This window comes from Colias philodice, chromosome 1 (genome assembly GCF_061535455.1).
Source record: "Colias philodice isolate Cphi_HAF_F1 chromosome 1, ilColPhil1 Martin Lab GWU primary, whole genome shotgun sequence".
NCBI classification, from domain to species: Eukaryota; Metazoa; Arthropoda; class Insecta; order Lepidoptera; family Pieridae; genus Colias; species Colias philodice.
The window spans coordinates 14,012,097-14,037,075 of NC_143086.1; the positions used below are offsets into that span (position 1 = coordinate 14,012,097).

The 24,979-nt window shown below is 32.8% G+C and overlaps 1 protein-coding gene across 1 annotated transcript in view; it reads right to left on the minus strand.

The window, feature by feature from the left end:
• Positions 1–24,979, minus strand: part of LOC149491465 (adenylate cyclase type 6) — a 128,319-nt gene that overhangs the window by 93,531 nt on the left and 9,809 nt on the right. Inside the window, exon 2 of the mRNA XM_089697058.1 lies at positions 20,108–20,305. Within this exon, the coding sequence (XP_089553184.1) occupies positions 20,108–20,305 (198 nt within the window). The remainder of the gene's footprint in view (positions 1–20,107; positions 20,306–24,979) is intronic.

Genomic DNA, 24,979 nt, shown 5'->3' on the forward strand with positions numbered 1-24,979 from the left:
TATCTTGAGAGTTCCATAATAAGCTATTTTTGGAACCCTCAAAGTGGGATTGGGATATTTACATGTTTAAGACATGTATCAGATTATTCTGAAAAGCACTCTATTCTATGAACAGGAAAGCACATTATGGTTTATTGGCTACTATATTTACTAATGTGCGCTTTCATTAAGTACCTATTAAGCCTTTGGTAAGGTAAAGATGTATCGTAATCATTTAAAATTATATGTTTAATAATATTAATTATTTTTACTTTGTCGCGTTATTGAGATGAATTAAACAGCGTTTTTTTTTTCATTTCAGTCACGTTCGTAATTGGCAATCGAAAACATGTGGATTTGTATATATGTATTCATTAATTTTGAATAGAATCATAGAAATATTTTCATTTGGCTTGTTTCATAATTAAGCCCAAAGGCTATATGTATGCTACACCACTTTAATAATATGTCAGAATGGATAACGAAATTTTCGATAACCACGAGATTTATAATAACTCTTTTAAGTATAGTTTAAAGAACCGTTTTAATAGTCTTTAAATGTTTAACAATCCTTAATAATAACTGTTAATTAAAACACGTAATTAAACAGAGCTCTTATAATATAGAGTATAGTCGTATTATACAGGGTGTCCCAGCAACGGTATACTAAGACCCAAGGAGGTTATAGTTTTGCATACGCTGAGTACGTAAAAAATACTTATAAAATTCCAGACGATTTTTTTGACAAATAGACGAATTCTTAAAACTCTATGTGTACACCCCTAACAAGCATCCCACTCACTTGGCCACCCGCACGTGGGCTATCGTATAAGATTATGTTTTCATAGACAAAATGCTCACATTAGCAAAAGCGGTATATGCCGGCTGCGCGAAGCTAGAGACGAAAACATGGATTTTAAGGAAAAATTAAGCAAAAAATTTTTGGCGTAATTTTGTTGTTCAAGTATTTTTTACGTGGTCAGTGTATGCAAAACTGAAAGTCCCTTCGCGCTTAGTATACCAATAGTGGGACACCCTGTATAAGTATTTATTAAAATACCAAAATGTATTTGCATTCTGTGCCAAGTACGCTTTAGACCCTTGAGCTTATATACTTAATGAGAAGCTTAGTGGATTTCGCTTTATATGTTGAATCGAGAGTATCATCTATATTAATTACAAGTAAAGGGCCTATGTTTATCCGAAAAATTCCATTGCCTATATTTTCATGTCTTTAAAGTTTCGTTGTCATTACAGAAAAATCTTTCGTAATTATCGTATAGGTATATGGTATATGATATGAAAAAAATTAAATTGTTCTTAAAACAATTTGTTACAAGATAAAGAAAGAAAGTTTTAAAGTTACCCTGTTTTCACGTTTTAAACGCAATAACCTTAATAACAAGTAAACTATTATTCCTCAGAATCAAGTTACTTACAAAATATGTAATTGTACATTAGTCTAATCGGTCATCTACATAGTTCGGATCCTTGAAAAATCGCAAACGAAACAGCCAATAAGTTAATTGCCGCTTATCTAGAGGTGGCGAACCTTTCAGTAACCATTCTTCAAAGTTCAAAGTCCAACTTCGGCTAATTGAATACGACGACTCATGTTTGAGTTCCCGTCTGATTGCTAGACAAAGTATTTGTTCGACCTTTTTCCTATTCTTTACTCTTTGTGCCCACCGAGTAGATTAAATTGAAGTTGAGATCAAATACACTTTCCTTTGAATCATGTTTGTTCATTCAATGCGTAGAGGTAATTGAGTTTTCAGTAATGTTTCCATTTCATATGAAATACCTTTCTGAGGTTCGCTCGTTTCTGTTATACAATGCATAGATTATTTTTCGTCATAGGTTCATTTCTGTTTATGGCTTTTATATCGTGTAGAGGAATTTGATCTGAGTGTGAAAATAAATATGTTTGACTCTGAGACTCGACTTTTCAAATATTTTGTTTTGTATTCGAAGACCTACATGTTTTAATTAAGATTATTTATATTCAAGTTTTGAATATAAACACAATGTTATAAATATCAAAGTTTCTATAGACTGAAATTGAGCAAAAAAATTGCCAGAAAGAAGCTCTTCTATTAAACATATGCAGCATACTTACACCTACACTTCATATGCTTCAAAAAATCAAACTCACACTAGATAGCATCACTAACCACTGAACCAGATATTAACAGTACAGATGAAAAATTTTCAGCGTCCACAAAGTTCTAGAATATCGTTTAACCCTGTACACCCACTCTATCACTTACTTGAACCAATAGCTACCAGAAGGACAGATAAAATAATTCAACCATAAAGTATACTCGATAACATCACCTAGGTACCGATCGTGTCACTATACAGTTTAAGCGCAAAGCTCTCAAGCGTTATATATCGGAGTTTCGGAGTAGTTTAAACATATCATAGCATTCCCTTCGTAGCTGGTTGCGTGCACGATATTGCATGACGTTCAATAAAAACTACATACATCAGACAAGAACAAGTGTCTCTACAACTAGGTATTAGACTACAGGCCCATGTTGAAAAAATTATGGGTCATTTGACCCACCACCTTTTTTTTTTTTTTTTTTTTTAAGTGGGGAAATCTTACCTAAGATACCCACGGCTCCCGGGGAAGGAGCCGTGGGTTATGTCGGATTCCTACCGACTAAAACCCCACTGTGTACCAACGCGCTGCTTTAGACGGGATGCGGGGACACTATCGCAATCTTCCGCATGTCCCGCCCAGCAGTTGCCCGTTTCCAGGCCCTCCGCGAATTGCCTGTTTCCAGGCCCTCCACCAAGTTACCCACCACGAGGCGGCGCAAGCTGGAACACGAGCTCACGCCACCCACTCGCCGACGATGGATTGTTCCCCGTTCCATCATCGGCGTTCCCCAAACCCCCGACCCCAGCACCGACCGGCCGGAGGGCGCGCGCCGAAAGGCCCTACGAAACGTGTTTCACGCGTCGAAGGACCCTCCGGCGCACTTTTATAGAGGTTTCCCTCGCAGCCCCCACCTCACACCAGAGGTGGCGGCCCTCGGTCCGGCCCCACGGACCGGATTATTTGACCCACCACCTGACCTATCTAGAATGATATAAGAGCATAAAATAATAAGATTCAGCACTATGACGTCACTTGTATGCTGTCCAACTGAGTGCAGATGAGAATTCGAAAGTTCAGGTAGAGATTTTCTCCCCTTGTCTCCATGATTTTTGTACGGCGTTGCGGAATAATGGCTTAAAAGCAGTATAGAAATAGTATGACACAGATGCCGTACAAAAATGGTGGTCCACAAAGTCGGAATTTATTTTTATTTTTCGACAGTTGCCGGGGTAAATTTGGTCATTTGATTTTGTACGGCATCTGTGTCATACTATTTCTATACTACTTTTAATCAATTATTCCGCAACGCCGTACAAAAATCATGGAGACAAGGGGAGAAAATCTCTACCTGAACCTTAGAATTCTCATCTGCACTCAGGTGGACAGCTTACAAGTGACGTCATAGTGCTGAATTTTATTATTTTATGCTCTTATATCGTTCTAGATAGGTCACCTGGTGGGTCAAATGACCCATAATTTTTTCAACACGGGCCTGTAGTCTATATGTCAAAAGTTATTGATCTTAAAAGAACATTAAAATATCAAAATTTAACCAATAAAAACACAGATACGCAATTACCAACCATAATCTAATGTGGTATAATCTTAATGTGGATTCTACACATATTATTATGGCCAAGATAAAAAAGTTGTTTTTCAACCTATCTCATGAGATTATAAAATCTCATTAAAAATCTTCCTTTTATGGGTAATACAACTCGAACCCCTTGCACGGACTTAATAATTTTTCAGTCAGTCATCACATGATTGAATAAGCAGCGTCTATTATAGCTACGCTAGATATTAGATATACAGACAACCCGTTACATCTTATAAACCAATTATTTTACTTGTAGGCTTAGAAAACATATATAAACTGATGTGGAAGTGGTATATGCCAACAAACTAGCAGTTAAAGACGTTCGTTTAAACCATTAGCCGAATAGAGTTAGCAACGTAGCCGCCTAAATGCAACCCGGCTAATTTAGCTGACTTCAGGCGGAACGTGTACACGTATGCCGATTCTACCTCAGGTTATATAAGTAACCTTGTAGGCAGTATACTTCCCGTTAACCCTTGTATAGGGTCCGTACAAGGCAGATGCTATAACATCTTCCTTAATCCCCAGCCTTTATACACTGGGGAGAAGTGTGCCTGATTTAGTAAAAGCTCATTTTCACACTGTCTGTATGCATTTCCTGAGAACATTTACTATGGTAATGTTTATTTTTTTTTACACCATATAAAAGTAGAGATTTCAATGAATAAAAGGCTCCCCAAGTTTTTGAAAAAAGCTGATATTTTGACGGGTGACTTTTCAATTGAAAATTAGGTTGTTTTTTTGGTATTAATTCAAAATAAGGCGAAAAAATAGATATTTTCAATCAAATAAATTACAGTGTATTTGGGACATAATAAAGTAAGTTTCCACCAAATTTCGTAGAAAAAAAATAAATTTTGAAGTAGATAAAAATAAAAAACCAAAAACTTGTTTTTTTGAATTTTTCACCTAAATTTTGAGGTTATGTGTAAAAATTGTTAATACAAAAGTTGTAGATCTTTTTATTACCTACAACTTTGCCATTGAACTTTTTTCCGTAGGACTTGTAGTTTTGTCGGAAATCGAGAGAAACCATTTTTTTCTCTTAAAAGCTCCCCCCTCCCACTTCCCGAACTCGGATTGACCGTAATTTATTTTTCCTTTTATTTTCATATTCCCCTCCTTTTCTAATGGGTTTCATCCGACTGCGATTTTTTTTTGTTTCAAAAATTATCTACTCTAGTCTGTTATTGTATTCATATTCTATACTTGGATTAATACTGTCACTAGCTATATTCTAATGGCTTAACAATTGCAAATGACAACATAATTACATCAACCAGTGATTATGACGGTCTTTGATGTTAACGAGGCAGCTAATTTATAACAATTAAACAGCTATTCATGTTAAGAAGCTCACGGATCTAATGTTTGTAATATTTTCAAGTCCTTTAATAATTGAAGTGTCTGTTATATGGATGCGATATTAATTCTGGTAAATTTTGTGATGAAGATACAGTTTTCATGTACCTATCCTCCGAATATAGTTCTTTTCTCCGTCTATCCTTTAAAATTTCATTCAAAGTTTTGTTTCTTATGTATTTGTGAAAAACTTGCTAAAAAAACTTGTAATTGGGCAAATTATTTAGCTCGATATAATAGCTAGTATTTAGATCTTATAAGATATCTTGCCATATTTTTTAGTGTTCTAGTGGAAACGTATTATTAAAAAGCGGCAGTAACATTTCATATCCATTTTACTGATACTGTTTATAGAGAAATAGATAAGCAGTATCCTGTAAGCAGACAGAAGGCCACAGAATTTCTACGCAGTCAAGCTCATACACATTAATAATTATTTTTCGCTGCATTGAAAAATTACACAACAAATAATTTCTTACAACACAAAGTCAAACAATGCTTTATAAATAATAAAAGAGCAATCCCAATTTCAACAAAGGCTGCCGTTTGCACTCAAAGTTCTAACACCTAGCGGGATATCCGCCTCGAAATTGTTTCCACAAACTTCATTGCTTTAATTAAAACACTCGTTCCCATTTCAAGTAAAATACAGCTATTTCATGTGGTTGAGCACAACAGACTGTATTATGAAATAAATTTAACGAATTACTAAATTGCACCTTTGGGGCTGGGAATACAGTCTTTATCGCTGTGTAAAGTTTGCATGTAAGTTTGCTATTGAGGTGTTAGGCATTATGGATGGCTGAACAATCTTTTTCTTCTCATTATCAAACAGTATAAAAGACAGAAATGGAATGCATATTATTGTCATTTTCACATCCATACTCTAGTCTTTATTTTTCAATATTTCTTTATTTATTATTCAGCTATGAGCATTATTAATTTACAGAAGTTTTCTTTTCAAACAAATAATGTTACAAAAATACTGATAAAAAATAAAATAATTATAAAACATTTGTTTGACATTGTACCATTCATATATCGTAACACTTTTTAAATCAGAACCCGAATTCAGGGTCGAAATAATTACAATGTAATCGATCGATCAAAGAGGACCATGAATAGATTCTTTAATTAAAATACACCACAATCCAATGGATTCCAGCAATCGGCTATTGTGTTGGCCGCTAATGTTTCAATTACAATCGTCCTCAACAACATTGCTCAGTTTGATGTAAATTTTCCTCTGAATATTCGTACATCGAGATTAATTCTTGAATCAAATTTACGAGTGGTAAACAAAAACTAATATGAGCCAATAATTATTTAAAATAAACTTCTTTAGGCGCGTTGAGAGTAAAATTTCAACGTCATGGAGTGGCCACGATTTTGGTATCTTTTCTCTTCTGACACGTGTGCTTGACACACACCCTCTTTTATTTAAATGTAGGTACGTCTTCATAAATACAGGAAATAATACAATTGCAAATGATTACGTCATATTAAATAATCGTGAAGGCGCAATACAAAATTAAAAATGTGCTTAAAATGAATCTCGTTGAAAAGCACTGTTTTAATCCGCACACAACGTAAAAAACTCTCTTAAATTATCTTCAAAATATTGTAAACGTGTAACCCGATTGTTAAACCTCAGATTACCTGCACACACGTGTGGAAGCGGTAATCTCCAACAAGACAGTACTAAAAAAACAGGATACCTCTTGCGGTATTACTAGTGGGCATTACAACGTTATTGCAATATAATATTTTGACATATTATCTTTGGGGAACAAGGTTTAATGCATTTTGCATGTGAATTTTTTAATATCTTACTATATATATAAATCTCGTGTCACAATGTCAATCTCAATAGACTCCTAAACCACTTAACCGATTATAATAAAATTCGCACACCATGTGCAGTTCGATCCAACTTGAGAGATAGGATAGTTTAAACATGTAGGTACCACGGGCGAAGCTGGGGCGGACCGCTAGTTATTATATAGTTTTATTAGTATCATGTAATAACAATGTGATACCTAGTCGAAGGCAGATAGAGCAAAAACATTTTTGATGTAGTATAGCTATATTATTCTCTATTGTTAAGGACCGATAGAAATAAAATGAAAACGAAACTATAAACTGAATAAATATAATTAATTAATAATAATTATAATAAAATTTCACAAAGTAATTCGTACAAATGTTAATCATTTCATAATGAAAGCATTCTAATTAAGACCAAATAACTAGCAGTGGAGCGTTGATTTTAATTTTCCCTTTGACGAATTTCTGTTTAAATCTGTCTGACGATACATCAGTAATCATTATGCTATGAGAGGATATTCCGACTAATATTGATACAACGTGGCTTTGATTTCTATTCAAGCATAATGGTTGAGCAAATATGAACATTCCTGTGTGTATGTAAGGATTTTAGTTAATATAAGTTCAGCGAATTTTAAATTCTAAGAAATAGTTCTGTGAGTCTATCTTTACATTTACTTTGATGAATTATATGATAAGCAAATGGGAATGTTTATTTAAAACTAACCTCCAAGGCAAATGTTGTTCTACCCTATTACTCCTTTTACGTGCTTTCTCTCCATTGGAACCATGCTGCCTAAGCAAAAATGTCAAAAAATTCGCTGTTTGAAATGGTCAAGCGACTCTTAATTTTTAGGCTTAGCAACACATTTGGACATTCATTCTAATTATGTAGATTTATAAAAACTCATGTATTTTGAAATACTAACCATAATGGATATCTCTATAATAAGCGTGGGAATATTTTTTTAAAATCAAATGAAAACTCGGGTATTGTTTGAAATACAATATGGATATTATATCTCTACGGCGTAGATTCAATTATTTCTATTACATCAAAAGCTTTTGAAAATATTGAATTTTGTTGATGGATTGACATTAAACTAATAAAATAACTACATAGTTTTAATAATTTGGATTACATTTTCGTGTGAAAATAAGAATATCAACTAAAGTATTGAATTTCGTAGAGGTATCGTAGCTTCGTAGCGGCAACAACGTTAGTGATGTTACTTAAATTCTAACAAGGATATTTTATTACAAGCGTATATTTTTTTTGAATTAGTAAAAAAAGTAAATTATGTTCTTACCTTCCTAAATATTATGTTAAAAGATTTACAAGTAACCTTCATTTAACAATAGATATTTTTCTGTAACAATAGCTTTTTCAATATCAATTTCTATGTTCTTTTGAGAGAACACAACATTAGTACAATTTCCTCGTAATTGAACGCCACCCACAGAGAATGGTTATCCCTATATTAAATCGCATATTTACCCCATCACTTCAATAAGGAAAAACCCTTGAATAGTGAAAGGCAATACATTCAAGAATCCCTTTTCAAACTCTTATTACATTAGTAAGAATACAAATATGATTCAATAAATGGCTATGAGTATCTGTAGCAAATATGGGTTAGTGTTATTATGTTTACAAAATTTGATAGTTGCGGTTTATTAACCGACTGCGACACATTCGACACATTCGTATGGATAGTGTAGGTCAATATTTATTTGGCACGCCCTAGACTCTAGAGCTGAACGGTTTGACGTACATTTATGTGAGTGGTGTCAATAGATACATCTTAATTCGTGAGAGTGACACTGAGTAGGTATATAGTAAAACTTAAAAAAAATTCAATTTAGGATTTCAGGCGCATAATAATACCTACTTTATTAGTAATACTAAATATGTAGTACTAAAAGATTTTTTATAGGAGTTTGGAATAGGAAATGGTAATAAATCACACATTTCACAGTTATAATATACTAGCGGTCCGCTCCGGCTTCGCCCGTGGTACCTATATGTTTACGTTTTTTTTTATAAGAACCATCCGTACTTCAAGGAATAGATTCCGCAGCGCACGCGATGACAGAATTTTTTACACCTTGGGTTACATTATTGCATTTTTGGTAAGGATCTCTAAATTTTTAGAAATGCAATATAGCCTATGTTGCTCAGTGAAGATGCACCTTTCTAATGGTGAAAGAATTTTTGAAATAGGTCCAGTAGTTTATGCGTGAAAACCATATACATACATACATACATAATTACAAACCTTTCCTTATAGAAAACTAAGTTGGCAATCGAGTTTTTCGTTGTTATGATAACAATTCTTGTTTAATTAACACTCAGTACAATTATTTAATAAAACTACTGTAGTACTACATAATGTTCATGCGAATATTGCTCATTATTTTATCCAACTATCAATTAAAATTACAATCAGAATAAAGTATATGAAAATGATCGCAGAAAATGTCCTATTTGTTAACACAAATGCTATTCATGTCAGAGGCAGGTTAGTCCGTGAAGATATTTAAGGTAAATAAATGTCACTGAATGCTCTATGTATAACAAGCGTGAAATTTCCAGAGGAATGTTATGATATTTTTTCTTAATGATCAAGTTAAACACTTTTTCAATACGTTAGAGTCATGATATAGAAGGAGGTGAATTTAAGACATACATACTATATTTAATGAAGTCTATAAAGTACATCATTCATTATTAATACCTAGCAATAAGTATTTAATTTTTATTAAATATTTTTTTGTGTTCTAGTCCTTGTTGTTAGTTCATACAGCATATCACGTTATTTTTCCATGGCCAGTAAATATATAAATATTACATTGGCTAATTCATACACTCTTATTTTACAACAAAGAGTACTCTATACTCTTTTAAACTTCAGTATTTAAAAATGTGTAAATTCAAAGAAACTCGGAATATTATACATCAATGAAGTGCATTAACCTGCGATATATCTCTACTTATGGCAGAATTACTATCGGTCTAGTGCATCTCGTCTTCATTTATGCCAGGTCCGAACAGACGATAAGACTTATAAAATTAAGAGTGCACTTATCTTAGTGCGAACACTTATGCATAATGTACCCTCATCTCTTACAAGTCTATGAGAAAGCTTTTGAAGAAATTTTAGACGACTATCCAACATCCATACGTTAATATACCAACGTATGTACTAAGTTAACTACCTCGTATTTTTACACAGCAAAATAAATTACATTTTGATTCACAACGACATCAACGTTCAACGTTCCCTTTGACACTATGTTAATTCCTATTTATCCTTTACAAATAACAACCTGTTTACTCCAGATATTAAAGTGGCGAAGCGTGAAAAGTCTGTAACCACTTTTAATGACACAAAGTTGAATCCTTGCTAAGAGTAGTTAAAGAGCTTGTTAAATCTAACGCTAGTATTAAACTTACCAAGCATGTTGCGGGCTAAGTAACCGTGAAATTACTGCAAGTTCAGTTAAATTGACGTACCGTGTCGTTAAGTGGAGATAGACGCTCGCTGTGTGGAACGATTAGTTGCCTTTTTGTTTCTGTAGTGTTAACATTTCGCCTTGTTTTTATAAGAATTGTACACGTATAATGTGTTTTAAATCATTGTTTGCGTTCTTTTTACGTTGTATTTAATTGATGGAATATTTTGGAGGACGGAAATATTCTTAACTAGCTTTCCACCCGCAGCTTCGCCCGCGCAGTCAAAGAAAAACCCGCATAGTTCCCGTTCCCGTGGGATTTCCGGGATAAAACCTATCCTATTTCCCGGGATAAAAAGTAGCCTATGTCCTTTCTCGGGTATCAAAATATCTCTATATCAAATTTCATGCAAATTGGTTCAGTAGTTAAGGCGTGATTGAGTAACAGACAGACAGACAGAGTTACTTTCGCATTTATAATATTAGTATGGATTAATCCTCTTAGTAGGCGTTTATTAGTTGGAGTTTTACTTGTTTATTTTCAGATTTAAAAGCTTTTACAAAAGAAGGATTATTTACAGAATTTTGTACAAACATCATTATAGATAAAAAAATGTGAAGGCTAAAGGAAAATTTAGCAACATACCCAACTAACAAGTTGTTTTTGTAAATTCCTTGTTATTTTTTAAAGTAACAACTGCAAGCAATCACGTGGGCGAAATGTTGCTTCCACATTACTGTGAAACCTTGCTAAACAATCTCAGTTTATACACACTGTGTAGGTACTGAGTTAATTCCGAGAACGCGAAGTGATAAGCGAAGCGAGAGCGTTTATTTGGTCTTCCTCAGAAAAGGGCTGAAAATGTGACTGAAATTGAGTTTATAGATTGCTTGACTGTAAAGACCAAGTAAGCTGCAGGTTCAAATATATCAGTCGTAGGTATTACGAACCTCGGGCTTGGAAAAATAACGATAATTTTCTATTTAATTAATACGGCAATTAGCCGCCCAAAGAACTTGTTTATTAGGAGTAGAAAGTTCATCAATCGTGACAAAAATAGCTACAACACTTGTCGAATTTTAATGTAACCTAGTGTGTTTTTATCCAATCTTAGATGAAATAAAAAAGTATAATATTTTTTACTAATATTAACTGCATACAATTAATAAACCGATTTGAAATTTTCCGAAGACATTCCTCACAGCTTTTGGGTACAACGATGAACGAACTCTTTGCGCGAAAGACAATATACATAACTTTTATTCTCAACAGGACTAAGAAACAAAAAAAAGTTGATTTCATCGCTCATCGCTTCCGCTCATTTCTCTCCCTAAAGGTTCCTAGTTCGCCCTTGCCAGAGGCATGTTACCTTTTAGTAGAAAAGCTTAACCTGGCCCGTTGCCCTGAGGCAATAAAATTATTACACTTGATGAAAACAATACCAAAACATGTTTGAACCTTGCCAGCCAGACCAGCCTTGTCTGATTAGTTATTTAAATTAACATTAGATATTCATAATTATTTAATGGGAGTGTAATGTTGGAATCTTAGAAATAGTGTTCATTTTAGTTCACAGCTGGTTTCTGAATTGAGAATAGATTTGAGAAAGGTTTGAGAAAGCTTATGTCAGATACAAGAAAACATATAAGCAGCCTTTAAGTATGGTTTCAGACTTTCTTCACATCAAGTACTCAATCCGGAAATCGACCGTAAGTACTAAAATGATGTAGATATGATGAAGTACTAAAAATAAAAGGTTTAAAGATTTCGTACTCAATCTAACTCAAATAAATGAACCAAATGATTTTACTGTTTAAAGATACTTTTACTATAGGTACGTTGAAGAAAATTACCTTATATATTATAAATTATCGAACAGCTTAAATTTCTATGTCGTAGTTAAAAAACTTAATAAGTCTAATAAGGCAATTTCCTTCAATTAAATTATAATGGTTAATGTATTATGTGCCTCTATGTATATCAACTTATATAATCATCGTAAATGACTCACAATTTAAAATAATCTATACCCACATGTTTTAACTATAACAATATAGACATTTGCTATTTTTTCCCAAGTAAATCTCTCTGCCAACCAAAACAAATTAAATTGAATAAAACATGGGGAAAAGTTTGATTTTTCCAAACAGAATTGTAATTTTAGAAATCAACTTTAAATAAGATGAATCAGGAAATTCAGTTACGTTGTTACGAATCTAACTTATTTGCACAGCCTCAGACTGTAATTACACCTTTACTTTGGAATTACAATCTTTAATGTGTTGATTTAAAAGTAAAAATTGAAAAGCTTTATCACTGAATAGTACAAAATAAAGACGCTTTATCTGTCCCTATATGTATGCTTAAATCTTTAAAGTACGCAGCGGATTTAGCCTTGTTTTTTTAATAAATAAAGTGCTTCAAGAGGAAGCTTATAGTATATGATTTATTAGGTTTTAGGCAAAGCCGCAGGCGGAAAGCTAGTTTTATTTTACTCTAGTATCCAGAGAAACGTAAATCAGTAATATTAGGTAAGATTAGATAAACAGGTATACTGTATATTTAACAAATTCGTGATATACACAATATTTGACGGGGGTTAAACCAATAACAATTTGTGACAGGACGGCGTTAGTAAGTAGGATACCATCTTTATTTACAAAATAAGGATGGGTATTTATCATTTATAGCTTCAATTATTATTCATTGACTATCTTGATCGGAGATAGTCAAAACAACAACAAAGAGAACTATAAACAGTAGGACAGCAAAATTTATGAATGAATCCAAGTTCTCCTTGAAGAACTAATTCTTTTTAATGTGAACATGTATGTGTAAACTATGAAAGCAGCGTGGCTGGTCATTTAACTATGATTCTTTTTCCTAATTTCTTTCTTGAAGTCAAGCAGTATTTTATTAGAACTATCCAAAATATTCAATGAAATATACATAGTTGCTTCACGACATACTGTTTGAAAATTAGAATAACTATTTTCCTCTAAATTCAAAGTTAATTTTCCTAACATCGACCAATCATTCCCTTTCCTTGAAATACGTGTAGACGATAAACTGCTTACCTGCATTCTTCCATTTTCCTCAGCGAGGAACGAATTATCTTATATAATTATCTAAAGAAAGCCATTCGCTGTGTTCCCAGCGTGATTAACTAACAAGCGTCTAATCTTTGCCTTAATTAATGACAACTATCGTTTGTTTGCTCGTCTCCAATAATTACTGCGCGGTTTCCAGGGAAACGTAATCATGTGAAGCAAATAATGATGCTGCTATTCTATTGATTTCATCGCAAATATTTATCGTATCATTTCAAAGGGAGCTGGCGCCAATGGGTGGAATTAGAAATATGTTTTGCGTGTAGTTGCTTCGTTGGATTGTAATGTCTCTATCGTAGATTCATACAAAAAATAACTTAAACTCCTTTTTTGAAGTCGGTTAATTATTAACAAGATTTTCATGCATCTTCTCAACTATGCTGTAAGGCTCCAATGGATTACGAATGCTTAAATGAATGACGTATATAATTCAATAGCATATGGGCTTAGAGCTACAGTGATGTTTTAATCCTTCTCTAAGAGGTTCAAGCTAGGTGCAGTTTGTCGATAATGGTTTGGGGGCTTAACTTGTAATGTGTAGAATAACTGACTATATCAGGAATTTAAACACAAGACTCTTAAATTTAGTATAGTAATTAGATTATGAGATTTAAAAAAATTAGAATTACTTATAATTATTAATTTATAGGATTACATTGAAATTAAATCATGTTTCGCTAACACGTGTTTGAAGTACTAAAATAAAATACTATTACATATCAATAAATATTAATATTTATTTTGTGTCATTGTATTACGTTCATCAAAGCCTAAATTAGTTCAGCAAAAAAGGAAACATGACATTCATTGACTGGGCGGTACGAAGTTCGCCGGGTCAGCTAGTTACTTATAATTATTAATTTATAGGATTACAACCAAAAGAGCATTATATAGCAATCTCAGGTGTACATTCTATTCAAAACTCGCAATATATTTTACTTTAACGTGTTATTTTTAATTCATAAACAATAGTTTTAACCTCGTTAAATCTATGTAAATAAAGAAAAAAGTCGCGAAAAGTTGGACGCGCAAAGCAATGCAATAAACAAGATAGACTAAATAAATTAAAAGCACTTGTTTTACTGAAAACACAGTTTAAAATGCTACAACAGAACCGCGACTGTATTTAAACTTAAATAGAATTTTTTATCCCAGCTTTGTTTACGAGTTTGCAAAATGAACTGGTTTTCGAGGTTTTTTTTTTCGTGGAACACGAAGGGCTTCTTTTCAAAAACTGGAAAAACTTGATGTTTTGTTTAGGACTCTTTGGTTACGTTTTTTCGTGTATGCTTATTTTTTTCATCTGCTTTATTGGGCTTGTCAAATTTTCTAGCATATCCTTTTAAATAATCAAAAAAGCTTATAATATTAAATACAAAAAATAAAATATCAATGAATTTCGTTAACCTGTGGCAGGCAAATTTTATTTTACAAAAATTTCTCATACCGTAATATCTTTGTAAGCAATGTTATACCATCGTAAACATGCTTTTTAACATCACCCAGATCGAACCCCGAACACGTCTTAAGTGCTAACCAATGTACCAGAAAGATCCTTTTATTATAATCCAAATGTTCCGAAGGCGTGAAAAAATATTACGGAATATTTCGATAGACAGATAAAATATTCAAACACACGTACGGTACAGCGTTATTGCGTTAATATATTACATTTATTCAACCCGATTTTCCTTCATGGGGAATATTTGCACAAGACTATGGAGATAGAAGGAAAATGTTAGGTTGATTTTCCACCAATAACGTGCGAGGATTTGTAGCGAGTTTGTAAATAACCAATAGTATCGCTTTATCTTTAACCAGGAATAATACCTCTTTTTATAACCCTATATCTCGTTTCTGCCGTTTATACAATGATTTATCCAAAAAATTTGATCAGCGAATAAACATATTTAAAGAACATGTTTGTCAAATAGTGAAATGATGTCCTAGTTGTCTAATTTTGTAATTTTGTTATTATTGTATAAGAAAGCATTATTTTAATTGTCTTTCTTTTATATCTAATATTTAATTATTGAATTTTTAATTATGATTTTATTGTAACACGCTTTAAATAACTGTAAGCTGTATCTCATTATAGTAGTAATTGTACACATTTTGTTGGGTTGCGATCTGCTCCCGAAATTGATATGTCGCCTATGGGTCCGGCAAGATCGTGACCTGTTGTGTGTATTTAATTTAGGGCCGATTTTCAATGCTTGGATAAAACTTATTCGTCGAATAATGTATAAAACTACCATTTTGAAAACGTATTCTAATTGCCCGTATTTGACAGTTTACGTGACATTTTAATATTATCGTGTAATACTTTATTGGACGGATAAGTTTTATCCAAGCATTGAAGAATCGGCCCTTAAATAAATAAATAAATAAATAAATAAAAGATAAACGCTTCTAACTTCACACTAAATGAAGCGATATGATTGGTTCTTAACAAACACATTCTGATGTTGCACCTATTGCTACATAGTATAAAGCTTTCCGCTGTCTGTGTGTCTGTTTGCTTAAATCTTTAAAACTACGCAATGGATTTTGATTGTCTAATTTTTAATAGATAGAGTGATTTTCGAGCACAGTACATAGGTACAATTTGTTAGGTTTTATTCAAAGCTAGCGAAGCCGCGGGCGGATTACTAATTTCAGATAAAGCAGTATCAAATTGCTCGTCTAATGATCCAGATTGATCGGGATTTTAAACTCGATTTATTACAAACTAGCGGTCCGCCCCGGCTTCGCCCGTGGTACATATTTACGTTTTCTCTACATAAAAACCATCCTCGTACTTCAAGGAATATAATAAACAAAGAATTATCGAAATCGGTTCAGCCGTTCTCGAGTTATGCGCTTACCAACACATTTTGCGATTCATTTTTATATATAAGATTTAATAAATAAGGTCGAGTTTCCTATGTTACGAGAAAACGTGCAAAAAAAATATCGTAACATTAAAAAATACAGATTTGATAGAAATATTTTATAACGTTCATGCAATCACATTAAATGCGAAGGTATATTTTTAGAATTCGTTTTCAAGAGCACGGAAGAAACAAAGGATGACGATGTTGTTTTGAATAATTTTATTATGCATTGCGAATAGTAATACAGAGAAATATAAATATGAAATAAACACAACATTGCTTATACCTACTATGATTACTAATTTGCTACTTTTAACAATAAAAGTATTTTATTTAATTAAAATAACACGATTATAACACACATATTATATTAATAAACTAGCTGTGCCTTGAGGTTTTACCCACAGTGCTCCACTCCAATTGGCCTTAGCGAGATGATATGCCTAGCCTTTCCCAATAAATGGGCTATCTAACACAGAAAGATTTTTTCAAATCGGACCAGTAGTTCCCGAGATTAACGTGTTCAAACAAACAAAATCTTCAGCTTTATAATATAAGTATAGATAACTACAGGTACGTAAAATAACCAGCATAATTGCATATTCAATATCAGACCCGCAAAACCTCTAGAAATTTAATTATACTAAAACCGTGATGTTTGAATCTAAAATATAATAACCGTATCTTCCATTACTCCATAATAGAGCAAAATAGTACATTTTTTTTAAAGGCACTCGCCATCACAGGGTGTTCGCGCCACCTCTGGATTATAGTCCAGAGACATTTTTTTTTGCCTACACATACCTTTTAACAGATTTTAAACGAGATTTATTCTTATGTAACCCGTCGTTTCGAACACTTTACAGCGAGCGTGGCCACAGAGAGACGTTGTTACATATTATAGTCTTGATGGTCATACAAAAATTTGTTGTTTGTAAACTAACTCCACCTATTCGCAGTTGGTATGTTGAGTATGGATGTTGGCAGTATTGACTTGATAGTATGGCTGATAGATACCGTTGGCTAATAGATCGTATCTTTTAGACTTTGGCAGCCAATACTACTAAATGTATAATCGACGAGAGAAAATACTAGAGCACAATATAGCAAAACATAGCACCAAACCATACAACATATTAAAGATATAATTCACGCGTGTACTAACTCAATACTCAGACAACATTAGTGGCCGAAAGACTCGAAAGGCTTTTTAGACTCGTTCATGTGAAAATGGAATTGTCTTTTGGCTATTCATTCTCACTTATCGCACTGGGAATTGATAGAATGGTATTGACTCAGTTGTAGTGGCTTTAGTTTAGGTAATAATTGGTTAGTACCTAGAGTTACGTTTATGTTGACTTATACTTTAAGTAGGTCACTTCTTTTTGTGTATTTTTGTGTCTTTTTATCACTCAAATAGTTTACTACTTAATAAATCTTTAATAATAATAAATGCTTAGTAGAATTAGTAGGGGATTAAACGAAATAAAACTATAGAAATAGAGTCATTCTATGCAATATCATTTCTGAATATCTAATTTGCTGTTTTATTTGCCACAAGAATTGTTATATTTAAAACTGTAATTGAAGAAAGTATCTATTAAATCCAAATCATCCACATTAAATTGTATCTAAATCATTAAATAAAACTTCAAGAAATATAAAATCTAGCACGAACTATCCTTTCTGATTCTTCATTTCGAGATTGATTAGAATCCCAAGTGTAAATATCATTGCAATCAAGTGACCAACTCTATACCAATTGCTAATGATTCTAATGCACATTACCGCATACAAATTTGTTAATTATGATCTGCAATATGTATCCCATACATTAGATATGATACTTCATCATAATTAGTATGAAGAAACTAGCTTCCCGCCCGCGTCTTCGCCGGCTTTGTCTAAAAACTAATAAATTACATATATACTAAAACCTTCCTCTTGAATCACTCTATCTATTAAAAGAACCGCATCTAAAGCCGTTGCGTAGTTTTAAAGATTTAGGCATACAAAGGGACATAGGGACAGATAAAGGGACTTTGTTTTATACTATGTAGTGATGTCGTAGTCTGGTTGAATCTGCCATTTGATTGAATGACTAGGCCAAACGTTGGTAACAAGCGTAACTCAACGTCCAACTAGTTAGCGGATCGTAGTTGGATATACGCTACTTTTACCATAGTTAGCATGCTAGTAAGTAAATTGACATGAATTTGATGAATTTTCTAATTTTCCGCAGCAAGCAAATGCCTTTTTTCATGAAACGAGAAAAATCTACGCAAACTATAATTTATTCATTAATACCTACAAAATATGTTGAGTGACCTGTAAGTGATGTAAGTGTTTTATATTATTTATGAATATTTTTTAGTGATGTTTTTAATTATTTATGAATATTTAGTTTGTTAGGATCTTTCTTTTTCTTGGCTTTTTTAATTGGGAAATAAAATGAGGAAAAAAGATAGAGAGCAATCGTTTAAAATACGTATGTACGTACATATAGTAAAACGTTTATTATAGGGACTAGATTGACGTATGAATCATAAATAGGTACATTCAATACCGCCACAATATTTGTTACAATGGTACCCACCTAGCTGTTTTCATCCATTGATTTCGGTTCATTTCAAATTCGTAGATTTTAACATTATTCTGATGACGTCATGTTTCCGCAATGAATAATTTATATCTTTTAGATAATTTACCGCTGATTCTGAGATTGTTGCGGAGTCGTTATCGGAAATCTCAACGGGTGCAAAATATGCTTTAGAATATTTTCTGCTGTGTCATCATAATATTGAGAGGTTTAAATATATTTACACGAAATTCATGCTATTTTTTATAAGATTTGAAAGATAATTTTCTATTTTCAGACATAGCTTATTATGTTACATTTTAACACGATCCGTTCTATTTTGTTGAAAATTTACCCAGAATTAGTAATGAGAAATTTGTTGCTTAAAATATTTATATTAGAATTCTATGCTTTAACACTTTAATGAATTTCATATCTTAGATATTTAATAAATGTCCGACTGAAAACAGTTGGATAGGAATTAGGAGTATTTAAATGATATTTAAAATATTTAATTATAATATGAAATTTGTTTGACTTGGCTCCGCGCCGGGTGGCAGACACAGAGGTGTTATTTTTTTGCTTGTTTAAGTTTTAACTGTTTTAGTTGCCTATTAATTAAATTGAAAAATAAATAGTTATATAAACAGAAAGAAATCTCAATGACTAACGTGAATTTTTTATCTATATAGATTGTCAAGTACTCTTCAGTACGTAGAAAAGTAAAGTTTATTTGGTCATAATATAGTTTTAACTCAAAGCTAGAAGTATACACAACATATAAAAGAGACTTAATTTCTACGTCCCATAAAAGCTACCGTTTGCGTAGTCACTAAAAAGTCACTTCTACTATTCTATTATTTAATCTATTTAGCTCTAAAAGAGTTTGCACACTATGAAAGTCAACAATCTTTATCTCTAACTTCCTTTGATACTTAATAAGATCCTAAAGTCTATTTGAAGTGACTTAATGAGCCAGCCTTTTTTATGGACTATAGAGAAACGCTTGACCACGATCTCAGCTCCTGGTAAGCCAAGATGTGGCCTAAGATGGAGCGCGCTTGAACTGCTAGGAATTATTTTGTTTTTAACGGCTGATAGGGAAGCGTTCGACTATAATCTCTGCTGTACGCTGCACAAGCTAAGAGGTTAAGAAGGCGGGCGATTCATGTTGGTAAAAATGTGTCAAAAAGGTTAAAAATACTCACTGAAGTCGGACTTTTCTTGCTCCGGTTTGACGAGAAGTGTTCAATCACTTCCCAGTTTGACTTCTTCGGTGTCTGGTGTTCGCCGGGCGAGGACGACGCGCGTGGGACGGCGGCGGGCGTGGTGCGACCGGAGTCATCCGCTCTCACCGAGGTCCCGGCGGACCGGAGAGAGGCGCAGCGGCGGCCGCGCAGTGCGTCCTGGAGACAGGATAGTATTAAAGTATGGAAAGTATACCTTAGTAATAAGTCTTTAATTTATGAAGTATACAATTTGATGGACATGCTTTTATATAGTGTCTTATTCGCGGATAACTTTATTTTGTGTAAGAGAAGGGTACGATATCTTTTTGAAGTATCCAGTCAGTAAGTAAAGAAGTGACCGAACGGATATTATACTGTCCTAGCTTTGCACCTGATTTGTATACCTAACTACTACGTTTTTATAGAAAATTCCCCATCGCGTTACATAGGATCAATAGAATAAATAACAGTGTGTACCGCACAGCTTTGACAATCAGACTAAAAATGTTTAAGCATTCATACCTATAACTTCATATCCTTTATATAGATATCATATTACTATAGATGATGTAAAGCCATATTAATCTGAACATAATCTCATATCCCGGAAATTACGAAGCACAACCAGGCCTCTCCATATAAACCTAATCCTCCATTCACAAATACAGTACTGATTATATACTAAGTTGTATACAAACCGCCAATCTCCTGTATGTGATGAGCCGTTTAATGGTTATAGCTCTGGTTATTTTGGATTTACAAATACCATTTATTATATACCTACGGAAATTTGATGGAAATCCAATCAAAAACAAATCGTTTGGATGATGACAAGTTATTTATTGTATTTTGTAATATACTAACTGTAACTGTGTGGTTTCACCCGCATTGCCTCTTATTGGTCTTAGCGTAATATATAACCTTCCTCGATAAATGGACTATCTAACACAGAAAGAATTTTTCAAATCGGACGCGTAGTTCCTCAGATTAGCACGTTCAACTAACCAAACAACCTCTTCAGGTTAATAATATTAATCCATACTAATATTATAAAGCTGAAGAATTTGTTTGTTTGAACGCGCTAATCTCGGGAACTACTGGTCCGATTTGAAAAATTATTTTGCTGTTAGATAGCTCATTTATCGAGGAAGGTTATAGGCTATTTATCATCACGCTACGACCAACAGGAGTGGAGCCACCACGGGGGTCAAACCGCGCGGAGCTAGTTTATAATATTTAGTTGCGTTTAACGAAACAAACTTTTTAGCTTAATAATAGGTATTGCTATATATTTAGTACTTAACTCGAGATATTTTCAGGTTGATAATGTAATATTTTAAAAGGAATACTAATGCATTGTTGGTATCTACAAAACATAAAGAGCCGCGTATATGACAATTGAATTGCACAGTCGCAGTTATAGAAAACTAGCTTTCCGCCCGCGGCTTCGCCCGCGTAGTCAAAGAAAAACCCGCATAGTTCCCGTTCCCGTGGTATTTCCGGGATAAAACCTATCCTATGTCCCGGGGTAAAAAGTAGCCTATGTATCTCGGGTATCAAAATATATCTATACCAAATTTCATGCAAATTGGTTCAGTAGTTAAGGCGTGATTGAGTAACAGACAGACAGACAGAGTTACTTTCGCATTTATAATATTAAGTATGGATTCTAATGCTCTTCTTGAACGTCACTTGGAAATGTTGTATCATATTTGTTGCAATTTCCTTATATAATAATATAACTAAATTTATTTTTGTGTGATGAGTATAACACTCTTTTATTTTTGCAATGTTCGCCTTGTTTAAAAAACAATTAAGAAGTCCTGCCTTTTTTTTGTAATGTCTCGTGTGTAATCCTATGTTTGCAATAAGTTGAAATTAATAGACTAAAACGAAACAATACGATTCACTAAGTAGGTACTACCAGAAAATTGAAAAACAATATTCCTTTAAAGTAAAATTTGGTAAAAATATTTACTCATATCACATTCTCAATAGCAATAATTTAAACTCGCCTTTATAATTTAAACAAACTTGACTATTGTTGTACGAACGTCCTATCATATATCTATTTCTTTCACTCCAACGATACTATAAATATTGATAGACAAGGACATCCATAGGAAACTAAAGGCAGCAAGCCGCATGATTGATATATCCCATTTGTCAGTGTCAGCTTAATTGAAACATTTCAGTTGCGAAGCCATCGATATCTTTATGGAAAATATTTTGAAGCAATTTAACAATCAAACTTTATATCTGAATGTAACCAAATTATATTTGAGCAAAAAAGCCAATTTCTCTAGGCAAAAGGATCTTAGAGGAACTAAAATGGGCATCTATTAAGCCATGGTTGCTTACCGCGAAGTTGTTTATAAGAGGATTAGCGTACCTTTCGGAAACCTAACCAGAATTAATAAGGATTTTCGTTTACTTCAACCAGAAAAATATATGCTTCACTAATAAGATGTAAATTGTGCTAAGGGACGAATAAAAAACGTTGCTACGCAATGGTCACATTTTTTTTTCATAAGTTTCATTCATAATTAAAGAATTCCCTTTAAATTGAAAATAATGTACAATATTGAAAAAGTACAAAACCTAAAAAGTTTCTAAGTAAAAGGTGAAAATTAAAAAGCAGTTATTATAAAAAAGATTATTGAAATAAGAGTAAAAGAAATTTAATTAATTTCGTTCTTTCTTTTCTTTCTTTCTTTCTTTCTTTCTTTCATTAACGATCTTGTAAAAGGAAACTAGGAACGTTTGCCGCTATATAATAAAGCTTTGTGATACCTTTTCGTTCTGTGAACTGAATTAATGCATTCTGGCTCGACAGTTTTAAATGTAACATAATCAGGGCCTTAGGCAATTTTACTCTTTGAATGTTCTGCGCAATTAACTCAGAAGATGAGTTCCTTAGGTTATAAAGTATCACATTTCACGACCTTTTTGTCGCTGATAAAGAGATGTCTCAACTGTATTGGGAACATTTAATTCTATTCAATATTGAGTTTCTTAAGTTTAGTATTGATACGCTACTTGTTGGTGAGAGTTAGAATGTTTTTGTAAACAACAATAATTCACAATACATATTTTGTATTTAAGTTATTGTTACCTTAAGCTTTCAGTCAATATTTTCGACATTATGATTGTTACATACTTCATAAGTCTTTATAAGACGACTTTAAACATTGTGGTTTTTCTTTTGAACTCAGTAAGCAAGTATAATAAAAGTCGTACAACATTAGACAATATTTTTTCACTACTTATAAATATTTTCACTGCTTGTAATTTTCCTTTACTTTCAAATTAAATGTAAAATTCTGCACAACAAGAGATAGCGCATCTGATGTAGAGGGCTTTAGAACAAAACATAGGTTATATAACTATATATTTTATGACTATAAAACGTTTCCGGCGGGCGCCGCAAAGCCGTTTGCCGACCATTGTATCTATTGTAAGCGGACTAGACTTTAGAATATATTCCTTTTGACTACACGAATTCAATACTCCTAAGCCTTTACCTATCGCTCTTGGCCTAAATCCTTCAACATTTTCATCATCTAGAGATCATGTATGGGTCAGTTTATTTGAAATAGGTTATATAACTATATATTTTATGACTATAAAACGTTTCCGGCGGGCGCCGCAAAGCCGTTTGCCGACCATTGTATCTATTGTAAGCGGACTAGACTTTAGAATATATTCCTTTTGACTACACGAATTCAATACTCCTAAGCCTTTACCTATCGCTCTTGGCCTAAATCCTTCAACATTTTCATCATCTAGAGATCATGTATGGGTCAGTTTATTTGAAAAACATATAACAGGTATAAAAATTAAATAAATAATAAATATTTTAGGACGTTTTTTACACACGGCACGATCTGATCCCATACTAAGCTTTTCACTTGTGTTATGGAAACCAAATGGCTGATAAACATACATATTATATAATTGTTACCGGTCAGTCAGTAAATTCTATTCTTTCTTTGTTTTGATAATAAATCGATAACCTTGGCCTGTTATTCTTGGATTTAAATAGCAATATTAAAATTCAACTCTATACGTTTTCTGTGCCGATAAATATTATGGTAAACCGTAAGTTTTTATGGACTCGCTCGAAAGAGGACATCTTTTGCACACGTTTATGATAGGGCTATCCAACTTGTAAAATGTTGTTAATAATGTTTTCATATTTAGATAAAGTTAAGATTTTCAAATGTAATTAGCAAGAATTTAATTAAAACTATTACAAACTTGATGTAGTTTTCTTGCTTATGTAATTAATAATTATCAAATGTAGTTTTTTTTGTCTATGATCCCGATATAATATTATATCTTCAAGTAGTTAAAATAAGTTTAACGAGAGTTTTCCGTGGCTGGCAGATGATACTATAGCCTAAAGATCAAGGTTTATAAAGATTACAACAGAAAATCTATTCTAATCTATGCAAAGGAAATTCGACCTTAGGTACCTATCAAACATAATACTAAATTAAATTACTAGAATTGCCAACCCTGACTTACATACACGCTTGTTTTAGATATTTCGTGGGAAGGAAAACACTCATTTCGTATACATGTGTTTTGTTTGGGTTAAAAACACAATTGATATGTATGGAATATCAACGTATCGACTATCGATAAATAGCCGTCTCTTGTATTTCAAAGTGAAATTCGCACGCGACTGGTGTTTGTATTGACGTTATTGTATATAATGAGTTTTTTTTATTGGTGAGTTACAATTTTACTTCTTTTTACCATTTTTCGATAATTTTTCTATAAAACGAATAATTTAGTTCTACGTTATACTGAGTTTAGTATAACTGTAGATGTTGCTAATTTAGT